This window comes from Heloderma suspectum, chromosome 14, assembly GCF_057233095.1.
Source record: "Heloderma suspectum isolate Gila_16-S chromosome 14, 16-S_ref, whole genome shotgun sequence".
Taxonomy (NCBI): Eukaryota; Metazoa; Chordata; class Lepidosauria; order Squamata; family Helodermatidae; genus Heloderma; species Heloderma suspectum.
In genome coordinates, this window is record NC_139471.1 from 15794914 (window position 1) to 15821583 (window position 26670).

The 26670-nt window shown below is 45.8% G+C and overlaps 1 protein-coding gene across 1 annotated transcript in view; it reads right to left on the reverse strand.

The window, feature by feature from the left end:
* ASTN2 (astrotactin 2) overlaps nt 1-26670 on the reverse strand; it is a 668315-nt gene that overhangs the window by 557323 nt on the left and 84322 nt on the right. The window contains exon 2 of the mRNA XM_084821224.1: nt 6304-6682. Coding sequence (XP_084677350.1) covers nt 6304-6682 — 379 coding nt within the window. The remainder of the gene's footprint in view (nt 1-6303; nt 6683-26670) is intronic.

Below are 26670 nucleotides of genomic sequence, written 5' to 3' on the forward strand. Positions count from 1 at the left end.
TTTTAAATCCCTGCATTACTGCTGGGTTTTATTCTGGTTGTATTGTTGTTTTATGGTTTTATTGTGGTTTTACTGTTTTTATATTTTATATTATTTTATCCTGTGTTTTTTGGTTTTAATTTTTGTGAACCGCCCAGAGAGCTTTGGCTATTGGGTGGTATAGAAATGAAATAAATAAAATAAATACATACAAATTGTAAGTAAAAATAAATAAATAAATAAATAAATAAATAAATACAAGTTGCCCACCCCTGATTTAGCACCTGAGGTAGAATGCCACTTAATATCTCTTGTTAGGGAAGAAACAGTGGGAGAGGGGTATTTCTGGGCCTGATTCAAAGTGCTGGTTCTAACATTCAAAGCCTTAAATGGACCCTAAGACCATCTTCAGGGGTCCTTCTCTGAGAGCCCCCACCAGAGGAAGTGAGGCTCGTGGCTACCAGGAAGAGGGCCTTTTCTGCTGTGGCACCCCAGCTGTGGAATGAGCTCCCTAGAGAGGTTCGCCTGGCACCTACATTGTTCTCCTTCCAGCGCCATATGAAGACCTTTTTATTCTCCCAGCATTTTAGCATTTTAGCTTCTTAATCTTTTAGCTCCAGTGTTTTAAATATGTATTTTAAATCTCTGCTTTGCTGCTAGGTTTTATTCTGGTTGTACAGTTATACTGTGGTTTTAACCGTGTGTATATATATATATATATATATATATATATAGCTACACTTTGTGGTTTTAATTTTTGTGAACTGCCTAGAGAGCTTCGGCTATTGGGTGGTATAGAAATAAATAAATAAATATTCCGTGGCCTTCCTCGAAAATATTTGTTTGGCCAGGGCCGCTGTGGGAAGTAGAATGCCTGAGCAGACAGACTTTTGGTCTGCTCCCCCAGCGCTCTCCTTATGTTCTTGGGCAGCAGAACAGGGAGAAAGGCAGGATGATTCATTTTTAAAACCTTCATGCAGAGGTGGAAAATGCATAGGCTCTTGAGCATTTAGAAATTAGATCCTTTGCTTCCAAAATGTGTGAGACTGGTAACAAGGAAGTTAGAGGGGGCGTTTTCCCCCTCCATGTTAGCTTTAGCAGAAGCTGTGCGGAGGTAATAACACCAGAGACATCAGATTTCTATGAGAGGTTTAATCCACTCCATAGGGTGTTTTTTTTTTAAATATAAAAGTGAATATATTTCTACCATTGAAAATGAATTAAAGGCTGCAGGATATTTTAATTCTTTTGCTGCCATGGTTCTCACTGATGCTGGCTCCCTATGGGTGTGTGGGTGGTTGTCTAAGCAGATATGAGCAGATGCAGTTTGGTGGGTGGGGTCAGGAGAGAAACAGAAAGAGAGACAATACTTTCCATGGAGCCACTCAACTCTTAAGTATTACACATCAGCCCTGCAGTCCCATCTTACTGCAAGTAAAGCAAACTGTGCATTGTGTCTTCGGTATGTGTTCAAAGATCAGCTTATTTTAGGGAGAAAATCTTTAGGCAAAATAACAAGGTGTTTGGATTTCTTAAAGTAATTATACTACTACTTAGGTTTGTAATTTGCACTGCACATTTAATTCACAAAGCAATTAAACATATTACTGTGCTCATCCCCAACAATTAAGTGAAATAAACTCACTGGTATTTCAGATATGAAGAACAGAGAAGCTTGCTTGCTTAAGACTACATACGGAACCCACTCTTGCCTTAGGCAAAAATCACTCCTGGCCTCAGTTCTCCTTTCTTTAAAATGGGAATCACAATAACCTTTCACAAAAACTAACAGGCCCAAAGATGGTAAAAATGCTGCAAAATAAGAAGGGATATATAATTAGCAATACCACTCACCATTAGTATTACATAGCACTTTCCCCAAGGGAAAATCATCTCACTTTTTTTTTCTCTCTCAGTAAGCTTTACAACCCTGAGAGGTACACAAGTGTTCTTAAAATATGACAAGGATTTGGGAGGGGGGCATAGAAGGATGACACAGAGTGGCTTAGGGTGCAATCCTATGCAGGTTTAGATAGAAAAAATGTCCTAAAACTCCCCGCATTACCTAGTCAGTATAGCTGGCTGAGGAATGCTGGGAGTTGTAGGATTTTTTTCTATCTTAACATGCATAAGATGTTCGTTAACACGTTCAGAACATAGGAACGGCCATGTTAGAGCAGACCAAACTCTTATCTAGTCCAGCATTTTGTTCCCATGGTGGATAACCAGATCGGAAGCCCATAAGCAGGACATGAGTACAACAACCCATCCCCACCTGAGTCCCTCAGCAACAAGCATTGAGAGAGAGAGAGAGAGAGAGAGAGAGAGTTTGTGACTGAGCTGAAACCTGAACCGGGAACTCCCCCCCCCCCTGCCACCACTGTCTGCTCCTAATCAGTTGAATAAAAAGTAAAGGTGTCCCCAACCAGTCGTGTCTGACTCTAGGGTGTGGTGCTCATCTCCATTTCTAAGCCGAAGAGCCAGCGCTGTCCGAAGACGCTTCCGTGGTCATGTGGCCGGCATGACTGAACACCGAGGTGAACGGAACGCTGTTACCTTTCCCGCCGAAGCGGTGCCTATTTATCTACTTGCAATTTCTTGCTTTTGAACTGCTAGGTTGGCAGGAAATCAGTTGAATACACTACACTAAATACCAGGAATGTGTACCAGTGGTAGCATTCCCCAACACCATGCTGGTTTTCATATAGCATTGTCTGAGTGTGATTGCTTAAATACACCAGGATTGGCTCAAATCGCTTATAGAAGGCTCTTAATGGCAAAGTCTGATACTCCTCAGGGTGGAGCACAGAAGCTAACTGTCTTGTAATTTCCTAGATCTTGTCTGTTCTCTGAAGCTAAGCAGGGTCAGCCCTGGTTAGTACTTGGATGGGAGACCACCTAGGAATCAGGCTTCCTGCACTGAGCACGGGGTTGGACTCGATGGTCTTGTAGGCCCCTTCCAACCCTATGATTCTATGACATTGAGCAAAGGGCTGGATGAGCCCAATCTCGTCTGATCTCGGAAGCTAAGCAGGGTCAGCCCTGGTTAGTACTTGGATGGGAGACGGCTGGGAATCAGGGTTCCTGCACTGAGCAGGGGGTTGGACTCGATGGTCTTGTAGGCCCCTTCCAACCCTATGATTCTATGTACTTTATCACACACACACACACACACACCATAAATCTGTATCTTCATTCTGAAGGCACTTGTTCAATGGTAATACAATGTAATAACTAAAAAAAAAAAAAATCACACCCAGTAATTCAAGGCCTGATTGTGCTGTCATACTTCAAGGATACAGGCGTGCTCTTGATTTTACTAAGATGTTCATAACTCGGGGTTTATTCTCGCTGAAATGTTCAACTTGTACCTGGGAAGTACCATTTCAGGCTGTTCAAAATTCTATCAACATCATCACCACCATCATCATCCCTGCACAAAGAAAAAGTAGGCATGCCAGGTAGAAGGAGACCCTGGTATGCTAGTTTTCTGAGAGCAGGGATGGGGCTGGTGCAGAGGAACATTCAGTTATGTGATTCTTCCACCTGCAATCTGAGGTGGTATAATTGCTCAGACATAGGCTGACCACCTATGACATCCACTTATTAGGGATGCTTTGACTTGGATCCCTGCACTTAGCAGGGGGTTGGACTTGATGGTCTTGTAGGCCCCTTCCAACCCTACTATTCTAGGATCCTAGGATTCTATCAACTGTTGATTGTTCCCTTGCATTGTTCTGTGTCTGCATGTTCCTAGGGGATATTTACAGTCTGTCCATTAAGCAAGGGATTGACTTTGTCCACATTTTTGGTAATTATTGAGCTTCATAGCAACGTTCCTGGTAGTTTGATTCCTTCTGCTCTTGTTTCTGTCTGCTGGCAAAATCAACCCATTATCTGTGGCATCATCAACCTATTTTGCTTGTTTAATTGTGGTGGTTGGTGGTTACATGGAGAAAAGGGCTGGATGCCCCTGATCTCATCTGATCTCAGAAGCTAAGCAAGGTCAGCCCTGGTTAGTACTTGGACGGGAGACTGCCTGGGAATGAGGCTGCAGGGGGTTGGACTCGATGGTCTTGTAGGCCCCTTCCAACCCTATGATTCTATGTTCCATGCACGCAGAAGGTCTGAAGTTCAACCCCTTCTCAATAAAACCCTACTTCTCCACATTTTCCAGCTCTGAATGCAAACCCTTTGACATGATCGCTTCCTCTGACTAAATCCTTGGCACACACCAAAAAAAACCAATAGTGCTGAGCCACACTCACACCCCCACACTTACTTTCACAAGGCTATTTATATCACATGAGCTGGGGGGGGGGAGATTTTCAGAGACTTTCAGGGATTTGGCTAAATTCTCACGTGGGGTTGGGGGAGCTGCAATAGCAGTGGTGGAATTGAGCAGGGCCCAACTGACGAATAGGAGCAGCGATCTTTAAAGCAAAAAAAAAAAAAAAATGGCCCTAGGAATGCGACATCACAACATGCCATCACTCCTATTGGGCCATTCTCAGTTAGGAATGCAGCATGGGGGGGGGTACCAATGCTGTACTGGCTCAAATTTATCATATCGAAAAATAAGGAGAAAGAAAAAAAAAATTACGGACACCTTTGAGTGCCATTTTCACTCCATCCTTCTGAAATACACATATACACATATGCAATACTTTGGCCCAGCACTACCCAAATCCAACTGGAAAGGCTGCATCATGTTATCAAAGAATTTCGGTGCAACATCACAAATGGCAAACTAAATCCCACACTCTTGGCTTATGGGGAGGGACAGTGGCTCAGTGGTAATGCACAAGGTTTGTATTCAAAATGTGCCATATTCAGTCCCTGGCATCTCCAATTAAAAAGGCCGGGTAGCACAATGGGAAAGACCTCTCTCTGCCAGAGACCCTGGGGAGCCACTACCAGTCAGAGTAGACAATAGCATCCTTGACTAGATGGGCAAATAATCTGACCTTGTATAAGGCACCTTCTGTTGTCCCTTTTCTTGGCTCTCCCATTCCATAGGCCTCTATGTCACCTTATCTATTCCAAACACAACAGAACATTTCAGAGTGGTGTATTTCCAGTTGTTATACCCGTACACTATGCTCACCATCTAAGGTCCTTCTCTGGCTGCCTACTTCGAGGGAAGCTCAGAAGACAGCAACAATGGAGACGGCCTTTTCGGGGATGGCCCCCCAATTGTAGAATGTGGCCCGCCTGGTGCCAACACTGTTATCTTTTTGCTGCCAGGTGAAGACCTTTCTCTTCTCCCAGGCATTTGGCAGTATATGATGAGTTTTAATCAGTCCTGGATTTGTGTTATGGTTGAAGGCTTGAAGTTGTTTTAGATATGTGTTGTCTTTGTGTATATTCTCTGGTTGTGTGTTTTTTTATGTAAATGGATTTTGACCTCTGTATACTGTATTTTTAATGTTTTAAATCTTTGTAAACCACCCAGAGAGCTTTGGGGTGGCATAGGATGATGATGTTGATGATTCCCCACTGGCAAAATGTGGTGGTAGAGGGAATGTGCATTTCAATGAAAGTAGATGTCTGAAGCTGTCTTTGCAGTGTCCCCCCGCCCCCATGAACAACAAACAGAAAAAATTGAATCCCAGCACCTCCTACTGCCCACAACAAAGCAGGGAAACTCCAAATATCCTTCACTCACTCGCTGAATGGGCAGTCAGGGATCTAGAATATGCCCAGCCTTCTTTGGATGGTATCGTATTATCATAATTCCCTCCCGCTTCAAGAAGTGCTCTGAAGATCAAAAGGACCAGTTGAGGAGCTATATAGTATTCTACTGAAAGATCCTGTACTATTCTTACATCCAGGGGAGGCTCCGTCAAGCAAGCAGGGTAACGAAACTGCTAAAGGCGAGAAGTCCGTTCTGTCCTATGTATTGTTTCCCACACATGTTTTACACCACAGGCTGGGTCCCTACAGAGATGCAATGCACACACATATCCAGGTCCCTTCATGGAAGGCAATGATGATTAACAACAACAATAACAACAACAACAACAACAAGACTTGACTGTCATTTTTTCCTTTGACACACCAGTCATGAACATCCCTCACAACAGGGCCATGTGTGTGTGACCAGTTTCTGGATGCCAGGTCAGTACTCCTGGAAATCCAAAGCTCATTTAAAGTACAGTGGCTCGCTGTGCTTATACATCACAAGCCTGGGAGAGGGAAGATTGAGCACCCAGCATGTCTGCCTCCCTGGTCATCCATCACTTCTTAATGACCCTCCAAGCACATTCCAGAGATGGTAACCTCCTGCAAAGGGCAAAACCAGCAAAACCAAAAGCAACAAACCTTTCTTTTCATAGTCAGGCTTCTCCCCACTCCTGCCCGGGCTGTCCAGCGGCCGCATCATCTGGCCCCCAAACTCGTCATCCCTGCAGCTGTGCTCGGGGCGCAGGGGGTTCTCCTCTTCCTCGTAGTCGTAGTCGTCCAGGATCGGGGTCTCGCGGATTGGCATGCCGATGACTGAGGTGTGGGCCTGCAAGCGTGAGTTCCGGAAGCTCTCCCTTCCCTGCGGCCCCAGCAGCACTGACGGGATGTAATGGATCTCGTGAGTGGCCTCCGTACTGGCACTCTTCTGCGGGATCCTGCGTTGCTTGTACCAGCGGCGCTGGGCATACAAGGCTACGGTGAACACCAGCAGCAGCAAGAGGAGAGCAATCAGGCCACCCTGAACGAAAGGAAAGGGGAGGAATTTCAGTAGCTGCTTGACATCCTCACCCTCAAACTCAGCTAAAAATCAGCCTTTCTGTTTCAAAAGCACCTAAAGTTGCTGGACAGTGTACAACATTGCTAAATGGTATACGGCCCCGGGCATATGATGTAGAGACATCAAAGATTCGGAGTTGAGGCCTGATACAGGGTTCTATTTATTTATTCAGTGCCTTTATATCCCGCCTTTTTTTCCTCTTGCAAGGAACCCAAGGCGGCGTACATAATCCTCCTCCATTTTAACCTCCCCACAACAACCCTGTGAGGTAGGTTGGGCTGAGCGTCTGTGACTGGACCAAAGTCACCCAGTGAGCTTCCATGGCTGAGTGGGGTCTCGAACCCAGACCTCCCGGCTCCCGGCCTGACATCCTCACCACCACACCACACTCACTCAGCAGCGACTGCAGAGTTAGTGGGTAGTTGCCCCCTCCCAGGTTGAGAATTAACTCCAAATCGTGACGTTCCTCACACGCTAGAGCTAGGGTGAATGTTGGTGGCCAACGTAAGTGGTGCTGTGAGCCCATTTCCTGTGAGTCCACTTTGCATGTTCTGTATTAAGAACAAAGCTGGAGACAGTGTTGGTCCCCTTCACTGAGAGCCAGTGTGGCGTAGTGGCTATCTTGGGAATTTGGTGGCTCTCACCACACTTAGCGTCTTTTCCCTAAACTATTCTTCACATTTATATTCCACCCTCAGGGCAGCATACATAGATAGGGGTTACCTATTTTGTCCTCACAACAACCTTGCAAAGTAGGTTAGGCTGGAAAAGAGGGGCTGGGCCAAGGTCACCTAATCAGCTTCGACCACAGATTGATGGCCACATCTCCTGTGTCCGGGCCAGCGGTACAGGGAGAAACACAGGATTGCATTATGCTCCTGTAGCAATTCCAAGGTGTCCGGCCAATCACCCTTAAAGCCAGTGTTCAAGACCCAAATACTACGTTTGGCATAGTGCTTGGATGTAGACATATGTTCTCTCGCAAAAGTAACCACGACTGACATTTGTGACCGTGGCGTGAACACCAGTGGGTTTTGTTTAGGTAAACAATTGCTGTTTAGCCAGAATTGGGGGGACAGAAGCCAAAGAACTTGGCAGCCACATAAGGAACAGCAGTGGCAAAATCAGCCAGGCATATGGAACAGAAACTGCAGTGTAAACCATCAGGGGCTTTGCAAAATGACATGCCGCAGTGGAGGGGAAAGAAGGAAGGTTACTTCTAGCAGCAAAGAAGTGTTTGAAATGCAGGGATTATCCAAATGCTGCATTAAGCACTTAAAAATCTTTCGACCGACATTAGAAGCAAATGCTGCACCCTTCAAGAGGAAAAACATGGGGAATGAATATGCACAGGATAAAATCGATTCATAATCTGACCGCTCAGCAATGGGAGCTGCAGAGATACAGCTTGATTGGTCCTGTACAGCAAGAGAAAGAAGATCCTGAGCTATTACTTCCCACCTATCATGCCTATGCTTAACTTCATTTCATTCATTCATTCATTCAATTTCTGTACCACCCCATAGCCGAAGGTCTATGGGCGGTTCGCCATTTTTAAAAACAACAACATTAAAATACATTACATAAAGTGTAAAACCATTCATGTAATGACACAGAACAAATAGCACACACATCCACAACATATATCTAACACAATTTTAAATAATCAGCCAGAGACAATCAAAGAGACTCCAACTATGCTGCCAAATGCCTGAGAGAACCTGGCACGGAAGAGATGACAATGTTGGTGCCAGGTGGGCCTCGTCAGGGCGATAATCCCACAAACGGGGAGCCACCACCGAAAAGGCCCTCTCCCTTTTGCCGCCCTCCAAGCCTCCCTCAGAGAAGGCTGCCAGAGGAGGGCCTTAGATGCAGAATGTAGTGTATGGGTCCGTTTATCCCAGGAGAAGCATTCCATTGGGTACTGCAGTCCCAAGCCATGTAGGGCTTTATAGGTCAAGACCAGCACTTTGAATTGGGCTCAGAAGCATATAGACAGCCAGTGCAAGCAGGCCAGAATCAGTCCTGCTTGGTTCTCTTACCCAAAAAAGAGAAGGCTTTGGGGGATTACATAGCATATGATCTTCAACTGGCAAATTAGGAATGTTCAGATGTTTTGTTTGGTCCACATTTGGATGCTGACCTGATTTGCAGCTCCTGACCTAACAGGAAGATCAGAATGCCACTATCCTTCTAGTGTCTCTGAATTTTGCAGTGCAGTTCTTTGCTTTAAAAAAAATGTACTGATAAATAAAAAATATATATTTTACATTAAAATCCCTATAAAAGGATGTATTTTTGGATGATTTTTTTAAAAAAATGCAGATTAATCTGGAAACAGGCTGGAAAGGACTTAAAGAATGTGTGTGAAACTCACACAGACCAAAAATAGTCTGATTCAGCACATCCATAGCTAATTCTCTTCTTTCTTTCTTTCTTTCTTTTAATGGAAACAGATGTTATTTCTAAAATCCCTTCTCCTATACAATTACTGAAGGTAGGGGAGCCCTATCCTCCTTTACATCTGGTCTCCTAGAGAGTGAAAATGGGAGAAGCAGCACCAGATAAATTGTGGGTCCTGTATTGCAGGTGGAGATTAAAGTGGATCCTGAGTCTGACGCAACTCATTGCAGGATGGATGGATGCCTGCACCACCATCCTAAGGTTTGTGGCAGGCTTGAAAATGATGTTCACACCTATTTGCTATGTTCGCAACTTACAGCTTGGCACACTTCACAGCGTGCAAATGAACATGCAATTTCCCTCTAAAAACCAAAGAAAATGGTAACCTTTTCTTGCATGTTCAGCTAGCAACAAGGATTCACTCCTGTTAGAAAGAGCAATTGGCTCTCCTTCAAAAGCTATGCGTGCCAAGATGAAGCTTCTGTGCAGCATTTGTCCATGTTGGTTAGGATTCTCAGATAATAACCATACGCCATTGCTTCTGCTTGGCAGTTGAAGGGGAAATGTGTTTAGCCCTCAAGATTCTACAGGAAAATATACAATATACAAACTAGTGTTGTGCCGAAAATTTCTCCCACATTTTTTCTGACCATTCTCACTCAATTTGATAGAAAAGAAATTGCTTTCAAAACTGAATTCAAAGGAGGAGAAATTTCAGAGAAATTCTCAGGGGTTGGGTTTGGATTTCTTGTGCTTGCCTTACTTATTTTTATTTTTATTTTATTTATTACATTTATTTCCCCCCCTTTTTTCCCCCATTGGAACTCAAGGTGGCTACAGGTGGTTCCCAGGTGGTCTCCCCTCCAAGCACTGACCAGGCCCAGCATGGCTTCAGCATGGTGGCTGCCTCATGTGCCTTCGGACCATCCCCTGGGACTTATGAGGTAGCTGAGGAGTGTGCATGAGTGTCCTGTCTGTCATTGTGCAGTAATCTCTGTGGCAGCTTGTAGCCTCCTCGGCTTCCCACGCTTCAAGTTAAAGTCATCATAAGGAACACCTCATGAGGCAATTCCTCCCATGAGGCTTTTTCAGTTCAGGAAGTGCAGGCAGCCTGGGAGGCTGCAGAGCAATGCAAAGATGTGCAATGGAGAGAGAAAACGCACACAGCACCCTCAGCCACCTCGTGGTGATTAGGTAAGCTCAAAAATACCACCCAAAGAAATTCAAAATTCTGCCTCAGAAAAGTGGAAGCCTCATCACCACAGCTGATGCTGTTGGCATCTACAGAACCAGTGCAGTAAACCAAAAGCCCTTAAGAAAAAAGAAGAAAGAAGCTGTGCTCTCCCAATGGGTGAGCCCTACCTGTGAGAAACTGTTGGAGAATTTCTCCTGCCCTAGGAGAAACATGGTGAAATTACCCCCCCTCCCAATTTATCTGCCCACAATTAGGCTGGGTAAGTTTGAGAGGCCATTTGTGCACAGCTCTAGTACTCACATGTATACCACATTCCTTGAGCAACGTGGTAGCCAAGTAACTGTAAAATTGTGCTTTGCTTGTTATGACATCGGCTTACTATCCTACCATCTCCTCACTTCCATTTATCCTTCTCTTTTCCCCCTTGTTTCTTTTTCTCTCATTGAATATGCTGTGTTTGTGTGTGTAAGAGAGGGGAAGAGAGAGAGAGAGATTGTTTAGAATCATATGGGATCACAAGTGCCTTAACATGGGCCATGGGAAAGAGTATATTGGCAGGGGAGATTTCTGGGTTCTCTGCAGAATAATAAGGATTATTGCTAAAATCCTTAAAAAAAGAAAAGAAAAAAAAGAAGATAAACAACACTGTTTCTAAAGTATCTGACCATGGAGAATACAGCAGCCAGAGAGTACAGGGGATGGGGACAGGAAAATAATGGTTGAGGGGAACCCCTGGCCTGGCTCTGAGGATCAGATCACCAAGCCAACTGGACTAAATTATCCTTGAGATACAAGATAGAAGCTTTAATTAGGCTCCCCACCATTTTCCCGGAGCCTCATCTCCTTTCTCATTTGGGGCTATAATTGACACTAATAGTCACCAAAGGATTCCCAGAAAGCAGAATTACTTTGCTTGTTCAACTTTCCCCATTTAACAAACAGCTTCTGTTGGGAAGCTTCATTAGTCAAATAGGACTCCTGTGCTAACTTCAATTGAATCATCATCTTCGGCCCTTAGGAGTAAGACATGTCTGGGATATGCAAAGACCTGACAACACAGGAGGAAACTGTGGCTCTCTTCACCCCTGGCATTTTGTCCCACTACTAAGCAGATCTTTTGATTCCAGATCCTTTCCGGGAATGATGCTGGCCCTGTATACAGGCATCTCTCCTAGTGCGTCCCTCCGTATTATATCTTTCCATGGCTGGGCCCAGTTGCGGGGAACTATCAGGACAGATGGGGGCTGCTGGCTCCATACTCCCTCCCCTGCCCTGATCATTGGTTCCTGTAACATGATTGACGGCTCTACCCCATCCCTCCACTCCTCCACAGCAGGAGGGGAGTCAGAAGCCCTTTTAGTGGCCTGGATAGGGGGCTATGGGAGCTGGCCCTCTCCTTCCTCCTAGGGAGAGGGAGTCTTCTCGGTGGCTTATCCCGAGGCTGCTTGCACTGCTAGTCCTTCTCTGCTAAATATGGCAGTGTGTGATGGAACTGAATGCAGTATATTGCTTGCACTACTAAGTGTGAAGGGTATACTGATTTTCAGGTTCCCAACTACGGAAGTAAGAAATCCACAAATGGACTCGTATACAGTCAATGCACCACGCCATCCCTAGCACACACCCACTCCTGGCAACCACTTCATGGGTGGGGCACCTTCTTCATTACACCCAGCTTGCTTCCCCCACCCCCCTAGTTGATCTTCCCCCTTATTCTGGCCTCCCAACGCCCCTGCAAGGTGGGCTAGGAGAAGAGATAATGGCTGTCTAGGTGGGAGGAAGTACTATGGAAAACCACCTCAGCATTGCTGCCTTATCTAAAACAACTCTGCACCCCAAAAGGAAACTGATTAAAAATTACCATTCCAAGCTCTGCATGATGCATTTATTCAGGGGAGCAGCAGCAGGAGAGCAATGGCATCACCTAAAACTCCCATGAAAACCAGTGATTAAAGAAGAACGATCCTGCTAAAAAAAAAACTCAGGTGTGAAGAGAGCTTGTATGTGTGTGTTCTGTTTTTATTCCCCTCCCCAAAAAATTGGTAAAAGTAAACCGAATAAAGCAAACAAACCATTCAGCCAAGTATGCACCTATGGCTCAATGTACTGCACATCTTTGCTAGTCCTCCTCTACCTCTTGAAAGGAAGAAGACTGTATTATGCGTCTATTTCTGCTTCATTGACTACGCTAAAGCCTTTGATTGTGTGGATCACAACAAACTCTGGCAAATTCTTAAAGAGATGGGAGTATCAGACCACCTTACCTATCTCCTGAGAAACCTGTACAAGGGTCAAGAAGCAACAGTAAGAACCGGACATGGAACAACCGATTGGTTCCAAATTGGGAAAGGAGTACGACAAGGCTGCACATTGTCGCCCTGCTTATTTAACTTATATGCAGAGTACATCATGAGAAACGCCGGGTTGGATGACTCACAGGTCGGAATTAAAATTGGCGGGAGAATTGTCAACAACCTCCGATATGCAGACGATACCACCCTAGTGGCAGAAAGCGAAGAGGTTCTAAAGAGCCTCTTGCTGAGGGTGAAAGAGGAGAGTGCAAAAGCTGGTTTGAAACTCAACATTAAAAAAATGAAGATCATGGCATCTGGCCCCATCACTTCCTGGCATATAGAAGGGGAAGACATGGAAGCTGTGACAGATTTTATTTTCTTGGGCTCCAAGATCACTGCAGACAGTGACTGTAGCCATGAAATTAAAAGACGCTTGCTCCTTGGGACGAAAGCTATGGCAAACCTAGACAGCATAGTAAGAAGCAGAGACATCACCTTGCCGACAAAGGTCCGTCTAATCAAAGCTATGGTTTTCCCAGTAGTAATATATGGCTGTGAGAGCTGGACTATAAGGAAGGCTGAGCGCCGAAGAATTGATGCTTTCAAACTGTGGTGCTGGAGAAGACTCTTACGAGTCCCCTGGACTGCAAGGAGGTCAAATCAGTCCATCCTAAAGGAAATCAACCCTGACTGCTCATTGGAAGGACAGATACTGAAGCTGAAGCTCAAATATTTTGGCCACCTAATGCGAAGAGAAAACTCTCTGGAAAAGACCCTGATGCTGGGAAAGACTGAAGGCAAAAGGAGAAGGGGACGGCAGAGGATGAGATGGCTAGATAGCATCACCGATGCAATGAATATGAACTTGAGCACACTCCGGGAGAGAGTGCAGGACAGGAAGGCCTGGCATGCTATGGTCCATGGGGTCATGAAGAGTCGGACATGACTGAACAACTGAACAACAACAAGCTGAAAGGAGGGGTTGAATACCGGAGGGAAAAATGTGGATGATGAGGTCCGTTTTCACACATCCTTTGTGTGAATGCTCCTTGAAACAAACAATTGGACATCAGAGCAATCTACACTGTCCCTCCATCGACAAAGACCCTAAATTGTTCTTACTTGAGCTGACAGGGCAAGATCACCTTATCCGCAACAAAGATCTGCTGTTCTGTCTAGTTTTGGCAACCAATGGGCAAGTAGGTAGAAGCATGCAATCCCATCCCCACCCTCGCATAGGGGGCAGATGAACAAGCTTTGGGAAATTATGGTGATCCCAGGTACAAGCTACTAAAGATCAAGCTGACCAACACACATTTCTCGTTACCTGGTTCCTTTTCTTTTTTCACATTGGCTATGAAAAAGAGGAGAAACATAATACCCCATCACACACACACACATACAAATATATATATTTCTGTATTGTAGCATTTGCAGTCAAGATTTACCATCATTTTGTCCCCAAATGCTTATCACTACCCCCAAACTGTCATACTGTCCTTTTAGTACCCTCAAGCCTAAACAATAGATTGAAATGAATGGTCCAATTATGTTTAGCATCAATGGATAGGATCCAGACTTAGCTATGCTTAGAGTAAATCCACTGAAATGGATGGGATTTATGTTAATCTCATTGGTTTCAATGGCTTTCTACAAGAATCATCTGGATCCAACACAATATTATATTTAGTCATTATTCCCACTTGTCAATGTGCATGTGACCTACAATCAAATGCTTAACTTTTCTTTGGTTTTTGTTCCAAATTAGCCTTCACAACATGCTGCCCTCCAGATGTGCTGGACTAAAATTCTCATCATCCCCCATGATCAGCCATGCTGATGGGAGATGTAGTAAAAAAAAAATCAGATGGGTGCCATGTTGGGAAAGTTGTTCTACATATTCTAGGGAAAAACACTCAGAAACATTTTTTTTAATGGAAGAAAGTGTTGTATGTAGCTACATTAGACAATTTACAATGGAAGAACACTACTTGGTAGGGGTTATTTATATAAAATCAAATGATTTTTTTGGTGATTTATTTTGCTTGCCAAATTTGATTCCTTTAAATCATATATTTAAATAGGATATAGGGAAAGACTAGAAGTACAATTGTTCAAAATAAGCACATCTGCTTAACTTTCTTTAATTCATAAAGGTTGAAAAATTCAGCTCGCTCAGTCTCATTTTTTTATAATTATGCACAGTCCTTATGCATGCTAAATATAATAATTTCATTTGATTCAATCCAAGGTTTAGCAAAAGGGCAATCTGACAATTTGGGGTATAGTTGGACAAGATATTCCTCCTATAACAGGGGCCATTTGCAAATAGAATAGGTGGCAAGATACTTTTTTTATTTTTTAAGGCTCTTAATTAGAAGCTGTTCTTAGCTGGGACTTTTGCACCCCTTTCTACCTAATTCCTCCTTGTCATAAGATTTGCATCCCTCCCACAACCATCCCATTGCTCTTACCCTCCCATCCATTACATAACTTGGATAGCAAGCAACAATGTTGCTGAAGTCAATAATTCTTTGGTTCAGAATATGAATTTGTCCAGCTCCTAACACTTGGATGAATTATGAATTGAACAACATTTCCCTTAAAGTCTTCCTCTCCATCTCAGAATATTAAGCGAGTTCCTGAAGATGTGCATTTCAGGGCCAGCTGAAACTGAATGAAAACTTGAGGAGCTTTTCAACAACAGTGAAAGCAAAACCTGGAAGGCCAAGCCAACATTACAAACTTGGAGAGAAGTCCCAGAAACCAAACACATGTTCTGTAAACACTTGCCAAGGAAGCCCATAATTACTGAGCTGACTCTGAGTTGAGCTGAAGGAGGTTTGCCCATCCCTACTAAGAAACACACTATGGGCCCCATGGAAGAGCAGGAACAGGACTGGACTCTGCTCTTATGTGTGTAGTCTTCTTCGGTACAGCATTTTGATTACCCTGTCTTCTGTTGGTGGCCCCTGTGCTAACCGTGCATTGTTGAAACATGAAACACGCACGCGCGCACACATGCACATACACGGAGAGGTCTTTCTGAAAAGTCAAACTTTGGAGGCATTCAGGAGAGGCTCATTTCAATCTATTTTTCATGTAAAATTGTCCTACCAAAAGTGCCAGATAGAGAAAGGGGTAGGAAAAGGGATAATATGAGACATGTTTTATTTTACAATATGTCATTCCCAAACTGATTATTTCTGACTCAAGGCTTTTCTTCATATTTCCAAACAATGGCCATGTCCTGGGGGGATTTAGTATTCTAAAACTGGATTTATAATACTCTGTTCTGCAGTGATAAGAACATGGGCCTTTAATCCTCCGAGCTGTGAACATGCATATTCTCTCGCATAAAAGCCTCTCTTTTTTTTGCAATGCTCTGTGGTGCCCCCAAGCCATGAGCACTAGCAGGAAAAGACAAAGCAGGAAGACACTGAAAGTGTGTCTGCCCCAAGCACGTGCCCAAAAGAGTACCTGGAATGCAGACTGCTCCTCTTAGAATGCCTAGAACACTGCCGCAAGGAGAACACAGACTAAATCCTTCCTCACTACCAATGATCAGCATGGGCTTGTATAAGGCTTTAAACTGAGACATTTACAAGATCCTGAATTCTGCAACCACTACAGCCAATTTCAGGACTGGAGCAAGTTATAGGTTGCCTTTGTTTGTTCAGTTAAAGAGGCTTCATCAGCATAGGTTTGCGCTATTGCATTGGCATGAACTTTTTTTGGGGGGAGGGATAAGGGAGGGACACAGAAAGGACAGAGCAGGGGGACAAGAACAGCCACATAAAGTGGTGGGGGAAGCAGATTGGAAGCTCAGTGTGTGTACTGCTGGTTATATTATCAGGTTCACCAAGGGTCTGCAACGGGCAAATCCCATCGCTTCCCTTCCTCGCCAATCTGCCATCACCCACACAGCCTACTGCACAAGCATTCCGTATCTCAAGGTAGACTGGAAACTGAGACTAGCGGGTCAGGGGCTGATCACAGCAGCAACAGCGTGTAACAACAGCACAAACAGCAGCCTTAGGAAGCCAGTGGAGGAGAGGGGCTACGTTTCTCTTCAATTTAATTAAGAAGGCTGACCCTTTGTCTAGGATTAGTGGCCCCTCGCCAACAGCTCTTTGGATTCAATCTACATGGAAGCAGAGAAGTGGAGAATCCAGATGTTTAGTGAGGCGCAGTGTTCATAGGAATGAGGATTTGTTGAGCAATCTTCCCCAAAAGGGGAATAAAGACACGCAAATGATAAGTCCAACCTGAACATATGTATTGCACATTCGTTCAATGAGGGTAGGTTAGCAGTGTATGGTCTCACATGTGTTTAGACAGGTAATTCAGCCTCCTCCCCAGGAGAGCAATGTCTGCACCTGACCTGGGGCAGCACCCATCCATGTTACAAAGAGTCACATGTGCAACGCATTCGGAGCTGCAGGTTTCACATGGTCATAGTGACATGGTGTGAAACTGAAAAAGTTTGATCTCAGAAATACGCTCAGAGCTGACTTTTCACAACAGCCGATTTTGCGAAATAATCCGAGGCCTGTTTTGTGGAAGCCACTGAGATGTCAGCTGTCAAGCCTTCTCATACAGGGCACCCTTGCTATCTAATTAATATGGCAAAATGTTTTTAATCCTCTAGTCCCCAGCCCCACCACTGTGTGTAAAGAAACGTTGCTGCATTCATCTGTCTTCCTCGCTTGAAGGCACCTGCCTGTGCAATATAATGTGTTGTTTACTCCTCTTTACAGGTCATTAATGATGATAAACAGGGGCAGGCTAGTGCCAACCTCAGTGGAAACCCCTTGGATGCCTTCCTCTCCCCACTCTGTGGACTGCTATTCATCCAGGCCTTCACTGAATTCCTGTCATTTTGGGAAGCCTCTGGGAGAGGAAGGTGTAGCACTACCTGGAAAGAAAACAAAGGAAAATCCTCTTCCCCATCACCTGCTGAAATGTTAAACAGAAGTGCTGAATGACTGGATATCCCCTCTCCCTGCTTTTGCAGCAAGAAAGAGAGAATTGCTTGGAGAGGAGCAGGGGGGATATTTCTAGTAGATAATAGATTTCAGAACTATACTTTCTTTATCTGATACTTTATCTGGTGTTGAATGGGGTACGGCTACCCTTGAAAGACCAGGTCCGCAGCCTGGGGGTCATTTTGGACTCCCAGCTGTCCATGGAGGCTCAGGTGTCAGCTGTGAGCCGAACAGCGCTGTATCAACTCCATCTGATACGGCGGCTGCACCCCTTCCTTCCCGACCATCTACTCCCATCAGTAGTACGTAGGGATGTCAGAGAATTCCGCCACAGAGCTCGGTGAGGCCGAATGCCAGTGGCCACCCAAAATTTGGCCCCCCGAAATCCATGGCGGAACGAAGCCCCCCCCCACAAAAGGTGCGCAAAACGGAGCACTTACCTGCTGCCGTCTGCGCTGACTCACTTCCTCATCATAGCTGTGATAGGCTACATAAATAATTACGTAGCCTATCAGGGCTAACGCAGGGACGCCATTTGCGTCCCTGTGGAGCCCGTGATAGGCTACGTCAGTATTTACGTAGCCTATCACGGCAAGCTAAAAAAACAACAACAGCGTACGCAAATGGTGGCGGCTATGGCGGCTGCCATTTGCATTCCCTTTTTTTTGCTGTTTTAGCCTGAGTAAATATTTATGTAAGCTATTATGGCAAAAAAAAAAAAAGGGGGGAACGCAAATAGCATAGTGGGCGCTATTTGTGTTCCTTTTTTTTCCCCCGCCGTAATAGCTTACGTAAATATTTACATAGGCTAAAACATCGAAAAAAGGCTAAAACAGCGAAAAAAAGGGAATGCATATGGCGGCTGCCGTAGCTGCCACCATTTGCGTATGCTGTGTTTTTTTTGCCTGCAGGCTGCCCAGCGGCCGGAAGTCCGGCTGCGGGCGGCCCCAGCCGGCGGCTCCACAGAGCAAAGCGGGCTGGATTAGAATTTCGGGGGGAGGTGCGGAGCGTTTCCCCCCCACCGCGAATCACCCCGTTGAAAAGGTAAGTGACTTTTGTACATTCCTAGTAGTACATGCCCTGATCTCCTCTCATTTAGATTACTGTAATGCGCTCTACGTGGGGTTACCCTTGAAGATGGTTCAGAAGCTGCAGCTGGTACAGAACGCGGCGGCTCGCCTGATTAAAGGCAGCCGCTGGCAAGATCACATCACTCCAGTGCTGAAGGAGTTGCACTGGTTACCAGTTGTTTTCCGGGCCAGATTCAAGGTGTTGGTTTTGACCTTTAAAACCCTATATGGCTCCAGCCCAGCCTATCTTAAGGAGCGCCTCCAGCAACACCAGACAGGTCGCTTAGCAAGATCAGCCTCGGATGGCCTTCTCTCTGTCCCATCAGCCAGGACAGCTAGACTGGTGGGGACAAGGGAGAGGGCCTTCTCTGTGGTGGCCCCCACTCTCTGGAACTCCCTCCCTAGGGAACTCCGCCATGCCCCCTCTTTAATGAGCTTCTGCCATGCATTAAAAATGTGGTTGTTCAGGCAGGCATTTGGGGTGGGTTAGGGTATTTTAGAAAATGTTTTTATTGTAGAATTTTATTGTTTTAAACTGTTTTATTATATGCTGTACATCGCCCAGAGTGGCTGGGTGACCAGCCAGGTGGGCAATTAATAAATTTAATAATAAATAAATAAATAAATACATACTGACATACTGGTTGTGTGTAACTTGGATAGCAAATAAAGGTAGTATTTAGCATATTTTAGACAGTACACTTTATAGAATCACAGAATCATTAAATAGTAGAGTAGATAGGGACCTATAAGACCATCGAGTCCAACCCCCTGCTCAGTGCAGGAATCCAAGTCAAATCATCCCTGACAAGTGGCTGTCCAGCCTCATCTTGAATGCCTCCAGTGTGGGAGAGCCCACCACCTCCCTAAGGAATTGGTTCCATTGTTGTATTGCTCTAACGGTGAGGAAGTTTTTCCTGATGGTCAGCTGGAATCTGGCTTCCCGTAACTTGAGTCCGTTCTTCCACATCCTGCACTCTGGGGTGTGTACTTTAGTACAGAACTATTTGAAACTGTGTATTGTATTACAAATTACCCTTTGAGACATCTCCATCCTCCTATTTAGGTTAGTGGTTGGTCTTAAGAGTTATCACACACACACACACACACACCATACTTAGGTTACTTTTACATCAGCTGGGGTGGCCCTGTGTATTAACTCAGAATGTCTCAGCCTAATCTACCTCCAGTAACCCAGGAATGTCACAGGGATGAGAAGAACTGGGAAAATGTTGCTGCTTCTACTTAGGCTAGGGGTAGATAATTTGTGGCCTTCCAGAAGTTTTGGCCTACAACTCCCATAGCCAATGGTGAGGGATTATGGGAGTTGTAGGCCAAAATACCAGGAGGACCACAAGTTGCCCACCCCTGACTTAGACCTACTTCACATGGCAACTGGGCTACATAAGTGGGATCCACCAGCATTTCTGCAGTTTGTTGTTATTTGTTCAGTCGCTTCCGACTATTTGTGACTAAATGGACCAGCCCACACCAGAGCTTCCTGTCAGCTGTCACCCCCCCCCCAGGTCCCCCAAGGTCAAGTCCGTAACCTCCAGAATATCATCCACCCATCTTGTCCTTGGTCGGCCCCTCTTCCTTTTGCCTTCCACTTTCCCTAGCATCAGCATATTCTCCAGGGTATCCTGTCTTCTCATTATGTGGCCAAAGTACATATTTCTGCAGTAAATATATCCATATATCCTGCACTAAATATATGCAGTAAATATTCTGAAAACCTTCTCTGAGTGACCTTACCCAGTGGTGGCCAGTGGCTCCAGTCCCAGAGGGGCTGTGGTTCCACTGAAGGTTTTAGTTATCACCAGCCAAAACTCTGACAGTGTTATCCAAGGTGCTGAAAGGTGCTATCCAAGGTGCTGAGCCCATTGTGGGATAGGACTCAGCACCTTGGATAGCACCTTTCAGCACCTTGGATAGCATCACAAGAGTTTTGGCCAGTGGTGGTAACTAAAACCCTCAATGGAATCACAGCCCCTTCAGAACTGGAGTTACCAGTGCCAGACCAGGCAGCTGGTTTGTGTGGTACTGCCCAAACCCTGGAACTCCCCCTCCCTCCAACAACATGGTCACTCACCCTGCACCATCATTTAGGCTCCAAGCAAAATCCATCCTATTCACCTAAGCATTTGATTGTATGGAAGATCCCTTTGGAGTTAATCATCTGCTTATTTTATGTCCTGCTATTTATTGTTTCCATCACTTGTATTTTATTCATATTGCATTATAAGCTGTTGCAGTTTAGACAGTTATTTATTTATTTATTTATTTATTTATTTATTTTGCCCTGAGACCTTTTTTTAAGCCAAAAGGTGGGATAAAAAATAAATAAATCCCTAAATCAGCAATCCTGTGAAGTGGGGAAGAACGCTGTATGCCTCTACACCTTCACTGAGGGGTGTCAAGAAGACCTGGCCAATGGCAGCTCACTTAGTGCACAATTCCGAATGTGTTTAGGTAGGTGCATCTCTCCTTCATGCTTTTTTTCAGCTAACATTGGTGGAACATCCAGTTAATTCAACTGCCACGTAAGGCAGCTCTAACAGGGCAGGATAGGGAGGGGTGGGGGCATAGAAGTTTGGTGGTTCAGGGGTGTGTGTGCGCATCTCTGTGTGTGTCACACACACTTCCTTCTTCCCAGCTTGTACCCTAATACCTGAGAATCACGTACAGCCATTCGTAAGGAGGGCAGTAGAGATGATGGTCATGGAGATGGTGATGATGAAGATTTATTACATTTCTATACCGCCCCATAACTGAAGCTCTTTGGGCAGTTTACAAAAGCTAGAAATTAAAATACAATATACAAAGTCTAGAAACCATTTCCATAAAAACCCACAGGCAAACAACATATAACTAAAAACAACTTTGAACTAAATACTTCTAAAAAAAGAAAAAAGAAAAAAAAATCCAACAATAAAACACAGCTTAAAACAACACTGCTTAGAAATAGTACACCAAAGTCAGCAAAAGGCCAAGAGTTCTAAAATGGGAAGGCCTGCCGGAATAATAGAGTCTTTAATGCCTGCTTAGAAACCTTCAAAGAGCTCAGCAGGCGCATTTCAACCGGCAGGTCATTCCACAGCTGAGGGCCGGCAAAGGAAAAGTTCCTCTTGCATGTGGCTGCCAGTCTCACATTAGGCAGCCGCAGCAGAGAGCCCTCAGAGGACCTTAGGTGGCGGGCTGGAATGCAGGGGAGAAGTCATACCGTAAGATGCCTTGGATCTAGACCACATAAGGCTTTAAAGGCAAGATCCAGCACTTAGCATTTTGCCTGGAGATCGACTGGCAACCAGTGTAAAGATTTTAAAACTGGTGTAATATGGTCGCTGCCATGTTTTGTACCAGTTAAAGTTTCCAAACTAAATATAAAGGCAGCCCCAACTACAGCGCATTGCAGAAAACAAGCCTAGATATTACCAGCGCATGCACCACCATTACCAGGTCCACATGTTCCAGGAGCTGGCGTATCGGACGAAGCTGAAAACAGGCACTTCTCACCATTGCCTCTACCTGGGATGCCAGGAGCAGGGTTGGGTCAAGACCCCCCCCCCAAGCTACAAACTTGCTCCTCCAGGGGGAGTGCAACCCCATCCAGATCTGGTTGACATACCTCAATACCTGAATAAGGTAGGGGTGCACGAAACCTACTTACCCGTCCGCTGGAGGGGTCCATGGGGGGTGGGGGAGGTGATCTGTCCCTCCCCCCGGAATCCTCCCCGGCCAGCTCCACTCCACAGCGAGTCTGCAGAGCCGCTGGCCGGGCCCGTCCGCAGCCGGACTTCCAGCCGCTGCCACGTAAATGGCGTCCGGCATAGCGGACGCCATTTGCGTCCCTGCCCTTGGCTGTGATAGGCTATGTGAATATTTACATAGCCTATCATGACAAAGAGCAGGGATGCACATGGCATAGTGGATGCCATTTGTGTCTGCATCCTGGCAGCGGATGGCTGCGGAACAAAGAAGATGGACCCGAACCAGCCACTGCCAAGTAGGGTCCATCCCAACTGGCTTTCGTGGGATGGCAGGGTGGAGCAGTCTGTTCTGCTGCGGACTCCAGGGGGCCAGATTCTAAAGAATCCAGCCTCATTGGAGTCCATGGCAGATTTCTCAACCATCCCTAGAATTAGGACCTTCACATGAGCACCTCTGTCTTGCAGGATTCAACTTCAGCTTTCAGCCCTCTACTGACTTCAGACAGTCATTCAGAGGAGTCATACCTTCCTTGCATAAAGATAAGGAAAAAGAGATTTGGGTGTCATCAGCATACTGATAACACTCAGCCCTAAACCTCCTGATGATCTCTCCCAGTGGTTTCATGTAGATACTAAACAGCAGCAGAGATAGAATGGAGCCCTGAGGAACTCCACATAATAGTTCCTTTCTCGAGGAACAACTATCCCCGAGTGACACCATCTGGAACCGTCCTGAGAGAAAGGAGCAGAACCACTGCAGAGCAGTGCCCCCAGCCCCAAACTCCCTCAGGCGATCCAGAAAGATACCGTGGTCAATGGTATCGGATGCCATTGAGAGATCCAAAAGGATCAACAGAGATGCACGGCAGTCTCAGCTCCGTATCCCACTCTGAAGCTGGTTCGAAATGGGTCCAGGTAATCAGTTTCATCCAAGACTGCTTGGAGTTGAATGGACACCGCCTTCTTGATTACCTTGACCCCAATTGGTACATTACTTACTGTCCTGTAATTGTCTAGGGAGTCAAGGGAAGGCTTCTTCAGAAGCAGTCTAACAGTGTACGAACCCCCCACTGTCTGGTCTGGGGAGCGGTGTCCATGGACAGGCAATTCAGGCTGCTCAGGGCCCTGAGGAATCTCCAGAGCCCAGGCACATCCCCCAGAGTTGGTGGAGCAGCTATAAGATGTGACTCGCCAATAGCAGCTGACGTTAGCCTATTGTGGGGAAAATACAGCCGTAAATGGCATATTGTATGCCATTTGTGGCCATAACGCAGTGCCGTGGACCTAAAAATCCTGTTTAAGGCTGTATTTAGGTCAAAGTCAGTGCTTTAGCGTATTGTGACCTGGAGGTAAGTACAGCTGCTTTACCATGGACTCCAAAGGTCGGATTCTTTGGAATCCAGCCTCATTTGAGTCCACAGTGGAATTCTCCAGCATCCCTAATATTATGTACGTCTCTCTCTATTAGGTAGTATACCAACCATATACACAAAGGGCATAAATTTAATAGCAGGTACAACAAGCCCTACAAAGATACAGAATATGCACAAGAGGGCAGAGTTACAGTTGCTGTGGGAACTGTAACTTTAAAGTCTGCGACTTGGTATACATCAAAGTAATCATAGTGAAGAAATGTTCCACTTTCACGTAGTTTCATCTTAAAAATGAATTTCATTTAGTGTTTTAAGGAAGGGGCGGGTGGTGAGGGACAACAAGCCTGTCACAGAGATATTCCGTTTGACTAAAATATGCTCTGCCACATTCTGCTAAGTGCTCACTTCAATGAATTATCTCAAGGTAGGGTCTGAAAACATGCTCATATTGTGAAAGACACAAAGCTGCGGGGAAGTACAGAAAACAACCACAACAAAAACCCCTTCCTGCTGCACCAGAAAGCTCATATCTTGCTATGTTAACAGTCCAGACACCAAAATGTCTTGTCTTTAGGCATGTCAAAGCCCCTCAGGTAAGGGCATGCACCACTGCAACTAGTGTGGAACTTTAAATAAATAATTAAAAGAAATGTTCCTGTTCATAGAATCATAGAATAGCAGGGTTGGAAGGGGCCTACAAGACCATCGAGTCCAGCCCCCTGCTCAATGCAGGAATCCAAGTCAGAGCATCCCTGACAGATGGCTGTCCAGCCTCATCTTGAATGCCTCCAGTGTGGGAGAGCCCACCACCTCCCTAGGGAATGGGTTCCATTGTAGTCTTGCTCTCACAGTCAGGAAGTTTTTCCTGATGTTCAGCGGGAATCTGGCTTCCTGTAACTTGAGCCCATTATTCTGTGTCCTGTTCTTGGTCTTCAGTCTCCGCAGCTAACCTGATCATACATTCGGGGGGGGGGGGGCGGGCGGGCAGGATATTGCTTACCTGCAATTATTTCTGTCTTTTTAAATGGCGCACATCACTTTGGGTTAACCACTTGACACTGAAACTTTAAAATCTGTCAGCTGCTTTCCCACATCATGCAAAGGCATTGGTAATACTGAAGTAAAATGCTTGGGTATGGGGGTTGTTTGTTTTTAACACACACACGCACGCATGCATGCAAATAAAACATGCAACAAAGAAAGTATGCTAACGTGGTAGAAGATCTGTGGAGAGATTTCTCCTTTACCTGTTAACATGCCGGGAGTTGGGGGGGCTGAAGAGAGAGGAGAAGATATTTCCATCAGTCCTCTTCCAGGACTAAACAATGTGTGTAACAGGGAGGCAGGTACTGTGATGACCGACGGACCACTCCCAAGGAACGCTCTTTTGTTGTGACACACATGGGTGGAGAGATGGTGGGATTCACAGGACCTCACACTGATTTCCTCCTGTCAAGAATGGAGGCCTGCTTTCTGCCATGGGTATAGGCTGGGCTGTCACACCCGAGATGACCACCGGGCGCTGGGTGTTATCTAACCATTGCTCAGCTCTGCAGCTCAAGGCCAGGCTCAGTCCATGTTAATTAGGAAAGAGATAACAGCTGGGTCTGGTGGGATGATCCTGCCCTTCCTGAGGTAAGGGTGATGTGCCCTGGGACTGAGCTTTGATTGGCTATCCAAATTCTGCCTTAGGTTGCTAGGACTGAAGAAGGGGTGGGCTGTCTACCTTTGCCCCGATGGTTCTGGGGTGTGTTGCATGTCTGGAGGCTATCTTTGAAGGCCCATCCTTTGGTATGTATAGGATAGACTTTTGTTGTTGTTGTTGTTGTTCAGTCGTTAAGTCATGTCCGACTCTTCGTGACCCCATGGACCACAGCACGCCAGGCCTTCCTGTCCTGCGCTCTCTCCCGGAGTGTGCTCAAATTCATATTCATTGCATCGGTGATGCTATCTAGCCATCTCATCCTCTGCCGTCCCCTTCTTCTTTCGCCTTCAATCTTTCTCAGCATCAGGGTCTTTTCCAGGGAGTTTTCTCTTCACAGTAGGTGGCCAAAATATTTGAGCTTCAGCTTCAGTATCTGTCCTTAGGGGTGGACGAAAGTCCCTTACCTTTCGCCGAAGCTTGTTCGCGGTGGGGGGGAGGCGCTTCGCTGTTCCCCCCGCCGAAGTTCAGACCGGGGGGGGGAGGCTTCCCGCCTCGCCCCGGCCGAAATTCAGGCTGGGGGGGAGGCTTCCCGCCTCGCCCAGCCGCGAACTCGAAAGTTCAAACAAAAACAATCACGGCTAGATCTGCAAAGTCAGCCGTGATAGGCTACGTTAATCGTCACATAGCCTATCACGGGTGACTTAAAAAAAAAAAAAAGCGCGTACGCTAATGGCCCCCATAGGGAGCCGCCATTCGTGTTCCTTATTTGGTCGCTGTAGTCTACGTAAATCTTTACGTAGACTACAGCGACCAAATAAGGAACGGGAATGGCGGCTCCCTATGGGGGCCGCCATTATCCGTACGCGCTTTTTTTTTTTAAAGTCACCCGTGATAGGCTACGTGACGATTGACGTAGCCTATCATGGCTGACTTTGCAAATCTAGCCGTGATAGGCTACGTTAATCGTCACGTAGCCTATCACGGAGGCGTTTGTGTTTTTTTTTCTTTTGCTGGAATGGCGGCGGCAGCTGGTTGAAAGACCGGCTGCCGCTCCCGCCCCGCACGAACAGCTGCCGAACCGCCGGCCGGACCCGCCGCCGGGAGGGACATTCGGCGAAGGTAAGTCCCGTCCCGGGGGGGGGGGTGCGGAGGATTTCTCCCCGAAACTTGTTCGGGGGGCCGAACACGTTGGCACTCGGCCCCCGAAGTTTCGGGGAGAAATTCTCCGCCATCCCTATCTGTCCTATAGGATAGACTAGCTAGCTTAATTG